Source organism: Dermacentor silvarum, chromosome 3 (genome assembly GCF_013339745.2).
Source record: "Dermacentor silvarum isolate Dsil-2018 chromosome 3, BIME_Dsil_1.4, whole genome shotgun sequence".
NCBI lineage: Eukaryota > Metazoa > Arthropoda > Arachnida > Ixodida > Ixodidae > Dermacentor > Dermacentor silvarum.
The window spans coordinates 88085851-88092660 of NC_051156.1; the positions used below are offsets into that span (position 1 = coordinate 88085851).

The following is a 6810-nucleotide window of genomic DNA, read 5'->3' on the forward strand; positions in this document are numbered from 1 at the left end:
GCTATTCGCCCTTCTACCTTCTATATGGCCGTGAACCGACCTTGCCTTTCGAAACTCTTCTTTTGACACACTCGACTCGCCGACAAAGTACGCTCGTGATGTCACCCGCCGTGGTTGCTCAGTGGCTACGGTGTTGGGCTGCTGAGCACGAGGTCGCGGGATCGAATCCCGGCCACGGCGGCCGCATTTCGATGGGGGCGAAATGCGAAAACACCCGTGTACTTAGATTTAGGTGCACGTTAAAGAACCCCAGGTGGTCCAAATTTCCGGAGTCCCCCACTACGGCGTGCCTCATAATCAAATCGTGGTTTTGACACGTAAAACCCCATAATTTCATTTTTACGCTCGGGATGTCATAACCGTGCACAGCGACCCCGGCACGCCAGATTGCCCGTATTCGTCTCTCTGCTTCACAGACACGTCAGAAGTGCCGTTACGATCAGCGCCACCGCGACGTCGAATACGAACCAGGTGCTCTTGTGCTAGTTTGGTCTCCATCTCAACGTGTCGGTCTTTCGGAGAAACTCCTTTCGCGATACTACGGCCTTTATCGCATCCTCCGCCAGGTGACGCCTGTCACATATGAAGTGTCTCCACTGGATGCTACCGTGCCTTCACCTCGATCTGACATCATCCACTTCAGCCGCCTCGAACCGTGCCTTCCTGGAACTAGTGAGTCGCACTAGTAAGGTGCTTCTTCCGACGGGGGTAATGTCACAGTATGTAATGTGGAAAGAAGAGGACATGATTGGTGCCCTGGGAGACGACAAAGAAGATTCTGGGTTTCGCTTCTCTACGCAGCCATTACAACCCATCTGTAAATACCAGTACGCTTCTTCCTTCCCGTAACATTATTTTCATGCGCAAGTAATCTTTGGCATTTGCCGACCGCTATTGGTAATACGTCCAGTGTCATTATTTGCTGGATTTTGCTCATACGAACAATTCAAACGTTAACGTTTGTTGCGAAGGTGGCGCAAGTTAATCTGATATTTGTTTTCTATTTTCTTTCTTTTTTTAACAGGAAGCTATACCTCGGGGTCACCTCCCACTCTCAATATTAAAGTGCACGTAAGAGGCAGAAACGCTTGTATGAGACATCACCTTAACTAATTTGAATTAAAGTTGTATTACTGAGAGCGAATGGGCAACTTCTAGTGATTATAAAAGTGGAATTTTGATTAAGGTTTAGGTGGCACAAAGTTTACAAATCCGTAACTCTGCACAAAAAACAGATATATCAATTACAGCTTACTTTCTCTTTGACAATATTTTGCGAGCATTTTGCTAAATTTCTACGGACCTAATATTGGTATAATTCAATTCGTTATACCGTGAATGAACTTTTTTTCGGTCTAGATGTATTATTAGGTGCAGTTTAGAGAAATGTAATATATTTCTCATTGTTTAGTTACAAAGGTGTAAAAGTGATAGCTTCGTCTTTCGAAAGGTTTCGATTTTCAACAATGTTTATAAAAATATTGACTGCCTAAAAAATGTGCTCTTTCTGCAGTAGCTTAGGTTTTAACGCTTTCTTTGAAATGCAGCAAGCCTCATCAAATTCGGTGCAGTGGTTGTCGATAATAAACGATTCTCCGTTCCCTTCTATTCAGAGAGGAGCCCCGAGCTAAAGCTTCCCCTTAACTGCGCTGGGTCCGTGACCTTGCGGTGCGGAGGCAAACGCAAGATTTTAGCTTTCGCATCCGAAGTTTTGTAAATATAATCATAAAGTATATGCCCTCTTCTACAGCCTGGTAAATTGGTCATTAATTCATCCCCTAAACAGACGCTAGATAAAGGAGCATGAATCGCTTCGGTAGATGCCTCACGCTAGGCTAGCCTAGCTCACAGCGTGTGAGAGAGCATTCAATATTCAAAATTCACTTGACAGGATTGCGACATTGTTAGACTTTATATCTAAATTTATGGAAAGGTTATTGTTTCAATTTCCCTTTTCTCAATTTAGCAACACGCTCGAAAAACGTTGGCAACAATGATAGTGGGCTGCACAATGCCTGTTATGATCGAATTTGCTAGGATCTACATGAACATCTACATTTCCTCCTCCCCGATTAAACCTTGAGCCATGCTTTCACATACGAATTCTCAATCTCTGGCTTTCTGCTTCAACACAACGCTCGCGTCTCTCTCCTTCTAGGAGGAACTTCCATTCACGTTTTCATCGTGTTTATTTTTTCCTACACACGTTTCCCTCATGTTCCAAGGAGCTGGAAACGGCATTGTGTTCAGCAGCTCCATCGTGGCCGTAACCCGTTACTTCGACAAGCGCCGTGGCATCGCCCTGGGTTTGAACATGGCTGGCCCGCCTATGACGTCGCTCTTGGTGCCCAAGCTTCTCCAGTGGCTGCTGGGAGAGTACGGGCTGCGCGGCACCTTTCTCCTACTGAGCGGCTGCATGGCCAACATACCCATCCTTGGAATCCTGCTGCGTAACCCTCCGTGGGAGAAGAAGATCCAGGAAACCACCGCTGTTGAGGTGGAACACTGCTTTACTGAGGTAAGCTATAAGAATGAAAGAAGAAACTTCGAGCTGTACTAGTGTAGAATGTACCAGAATGGGGGACGCCGCGACAAGCGCCGAGAATGATTAAAAAAAACAAAAACACTAAAATTACGGTGGCGCTCCGTTGCCTTAACCTGAAGCTCCGACCGTTTAGGCTACGGCCATTGGCAGCGGCGAGCTCGCGGGCCGAGTCGCTGTCGTCTGCTTAACGCACCGTCGTTCTTGCGTCGCTAGCGCTGTTTCCCTCGCTCTTTCTCCATTTTCATTACAACATGTCGGTGTGGAATACAATCACTCTTACCGCCACCAAGAAACAAAACTAGATACAGCAGTGTGATATACCTTCCAAGCTCCATGCAGCTGCGGTAGGGTCTCCGACGCGTTCGGCCGGAGCGCGGTACCGCTCATACAGGTGAAGGCGATGGTGGCGCCGCCAACATTTCAATAAAAAACGCCTCAGCGGGGCTCCTGCGCTGGACCCACTCCCCGTATCTAGTACACTCTAAGCAGAACCAGGTTAGTCTGTACGCGCCACAGTTTGGAGGTCATCACTGGACAGTTTTAGTTGGGTGTCCGCAACAGCTCTGCGTACGCAGGAAACCTGCGGAGGTAACAGTGCGCATGCCCTGTGCGCAGGAGCACGCATGGTCTCTAGCGTGCGCTCGTAGCTTTTCAAAAGCTGCGTAGCTTACGCTGCGGGATCTGCGGGCTTTGCGGGACGTTCTCCGATGTCCACGAGAGCATATGTTTCGATAGGACTCCGGTATGTTGCCTAGATGGGTATTGGGTAGGTGTGCCGACCGAGCATAGTTCACTACTTCTCCACATCGTGACGCAGAAGTGGCGTTGCGGATAGTATTACACGCCGCACTCAAGCATCATTGATATGTGGCGCGGCGCTGCTAGCCGGGGCTTTGAAATGGCGATCTCAGAGATTCAGCTAGCTTCGCCAGCTACGTGCCGCAGCGACAGAGAAGGATGCGATAAGCAAGAAGTACGGCTTGTGCGCGCGGCTACATGCGGCGGTGACAAACTTATTTGACGTTGGAATTTTATTGCGATAGCAATTACATGGATACTCCAAACGCATTTTTGTCGTCCTCGTCGTCGTGATGTTCCGTATAAAGTCCAAGGGCGTTAACACCGCCGCCGCACGCCGTATGCTGCATGTGCGAGTCAAAGCGCGCGAGAGGTACCGACGATCGCGGCTCAATCTGGCGGGCGCATGCGCTGGAAGCCATAGGTTGGCGGACTCACTCATGAGTGCACTCACTCACTCGCACTCATTTCAAAGGCGTGAGTGCGAGTGAGTGCCAGTGAGTGTGAGTGCAGGTGAGTGCGAGGGTGAGTGAGTGCCTGTGAGTGTGAGTGAAAGTGAGTGCGAGTGAGTGCCAGTGAGTGTGAGTGCAGGTGAGTGCGAGGGCGAGTGAGTGCCTGTGAGTGTGAGTGCAGGTGAGTGCGAGTGAGTGCCAGTGAGTGTGAGTGCAGGTGAGTGCGTGTGAGTGGAAGTGAGTGCGAGTGAGTGCCTGTGAGTGTGAGTGAAAGTGAGTGCGAGTGAGTGCCAGTGAGTGTGAGTGCAGGTGAGTGCGAGTGAGTGCCTGTGAGTGTGAGTGCAGGTGAGTGCGAGTGAGTGCCAGTGCGTGTGAGTGCAGGTGAGTGCGTGTGAGTGGAAGTGAGTGCGAGTGAGTGCCTGTGAGTGTGAATGGAAGTGAGTGCGAGTGAGTGCCAGTGAGTGTGAGTGCAGGTGAGTGCGAGGGCGAGTGAGTGCCTGTGAGTGTGAGTGCAGGTGAGTGCGAGTGAGTGCCAGTGAGTGTGAGTGCAGGTGAGTGCGAGGGCGAGTGAGTGCCTGTGAGTGTGAGTGCAGGTGAGTGCGAGTGAGTGCCAGTGAGTGTGAGTGCAGGTGAGTGCGTGTGAGTGGAAGTGAGTGCGAGTGAGTGGCCTGTGAGTGTGAGTGAAAGTGAGTGCGAGTGAGTGCCAGTGAGTGTGAGTGCAGGTGAGTGCGAGGGCGAGTGAGTGCTGTGAGTGTGAGTGCAGGTGAGTGCGAGTGAGTGCCAGTGAGTGTGAGTGCAGGTGAGTGCGTGTGAGTGGAAGTGAGTGCGAGTGAGTGCCTGTGAGTGTGAGTGGAAGTGAGTGCGAGTGAGTGCCAGTGAGTGTGAGTGCAGGTGAGTGCGAGGGCGAGTGAGTGCCTGTGAGTGTGAGTGCAGGTGAGTGCGAGTGAGTGCCAGTGAGTGTGAGTGCAGGTGAGTGCGTGTGAGTGGAAGTGAGTGCGAGTGAGTGCCTGTGAGTGTGAGTGAAAGTGAGTGCGAGTGAGTGCCAGTGAGTGTGAGTGCAGGTGAGTGCGAGGGCGAGTGAGTGCCTGTGAGTGTGAGTGCAGGTGAGTGCGAGTGAGTGCCAGTGAGTGTGAGTGCAGGTGAGTGCGTGTGAGTGGAAGTGAGTGCGAGTGAGTGCCTGTGAGTGTGAGTGGAAGTGAGTGCGAGTGAGTGCCAGTGAGTGTGAGTGCAGGTGAGTGCGAGGGCGAGTGAGTGCCTGTGAGTGTGAGTGCAGGTGAGTGCGAGTGAGTGCCAGTGAGTGTGAGTGCAGGTGAGTGCGTGTGAGTGGAAGTGAGTGCGAGTGAGTGCCTGTGAGTGTGAGTGAAAGTGAGTGCGAGTGAGTGCCAGTGAGTGTGAGTGCAGGTGAGTGCGAGGGCGAGTGAGTGCCTGTGAGTGTGAGTGCAGGTGAGTGCGAGTGAGTGCCAGTGAGTGTGAGTGCAGGTGAGTGCGTGTGAGTGAAGTGAGTGCGAGTGAGTGCCTGTGAGTGTGAGTGGAAGTGAGTGCGAGTGAGTGCCAGTGAGTGTGAGTGCAAGGTGAGTGCGAGGGCGAGTGAGTGCCTGTGAGTGTGAGTGCAGGTGAGTGCGAGTGAGTGCCAGTGAGTGTGAGTGCAGGTGAGTGCGTGTGAGTGGAAGTGAGTGCGAGTGAGTGCCTGTGAGTGTGAGTGAAAGTGAGTGCGAGTGAGTGCCAGGTGAGTGTGAGTGCAGGTGAGTGCGAGGTGCGAGTGAGTGCCTGTGAGTGTGAGTGCAGGTGAGTGCGAGTGAGTGCCAGTGAGTGTGAGTGCAGGTGAGTGCGTGTGAGTGGAAGTGAGTGCGAGTGAGTGCCTGAGTGTGAGTGGAAAGTGAGTGCGAGTGAGTGCCAGTGAGTGTGAGTGCAGGTGAGTGCGAGGGCGAGTGAGTGCCTGTGAGTGTGAGTGCAGGTGAGTGCGAGTGAGTGCCAGTGAGTGTGAGTGCAGGTGAGTGCGTGTGAGTGGAAGTGAGTGCGAGTGCCTGTGAGTGTGAGTGAAGTGAGTGCGCGTGAGTGCCAGTGAGTGTGAGTGCAGGTGAGTGCGAGGCGAGTGAGGTGCCAGTGAGTGTGAGTGCAGGTGAGTGCGAGTGAGTGCCAGTGGTGTAGTGCAGTGATTGCGTGGTGAGTGGAAGTGAGTGCGAGTGAGTGCCTGTGAGTGGTGAGTGGAGTGAGTGCGAGTGAGTGCCAGTGAGTGTGAGTGCAGGTGGGGTTGCGCGGGTCGAGTGATGCTGTGAGTGTGAGTGCAGGTGAGTGCGAGTGAGTGCCAGTGAGTGTGAGTGCAGGTGAGTGCGTGTGCGTGGAAGTGAGTGCGAGTGAGTGCCGTGAGTGTGAGTGGAAGTGAGTGCGAGTGAGTGCCTGTGATGTGAGTGAAAGTGAGTGTGATTGATGCCGTGAGTGCCAGTGATGTGAGTGCAGGTGAGTGGAGGCGAGTGAGTGCCGTGAGTGTGAGTGCAGGGAGTGCGAGTGAGTGCCAGTTGAGTGTGAGTGCGAGGGGAGTGCGTGAGTGAGTGGAAGTTGAGGGCGAGTGAGTGCCAGTGAGTGTGAGTGAAGTGAGTGCGAGTGAGTGCCAGTGAGTGTGAGTGCAGGTGAGTGCGAGTGGCGATGAGTGCCTGTGAGTGTGAGTGCAAGTGAGTGCGAGTGAGTGCCATGAGTGTGAGTGCAGGTGAGTGCGTGTGAGTGGAAGTGAGTGCGAGTGAGTGCCTGTGAGTGTGAGTGGAAGTGAGTGCGAGTGAGTGCCTGTGAGTGTGAGTGAAGTGAGTGCGAGTGAGTGCCCAGGTGAGTTGTGAGTGCAGGTGAGTGCGTGGCGAGTGAGTGCCATTGAGTGTGAGTGCAGTGCGTGCGAGTGAGTGCCAGTGAGTGTGAGTCAGGTGAGTGCGTGTGAGTGGAAGTGAGTGCGAGTGAGTGCCTGTGAGTGTGAGTGAAAGTGAGTGCGAGTGAGGGCCAGTGAGTGGAGTGATGCAGGTGAGTGCGAGG

At 52.7% G+C, this 6810-nt stretch overlaps 1 protein-coding gene across 1 annotated transcript in view; it reads left to right on the plus strand.

Annotated features, from left to right (window-relative positions):
* The window catches only part of LOC119445564 (uncharacterized), a 160073-nt gene that overhangs the window by 48970 nt on the left and 104293 nt on the right, over window positions 1-6810 (plus strand). Inside the window, exon 4 of the mRNA XM_037709832.2 lies at window positions 2226-2518. Within this exon, the coding sequence (XP_037565760.2) occupies window positions 2226-2518 (293 nt within the window). The remainder of the gene's footprint in view (window positions 1-2225; window positions 2519-6810) is intronic.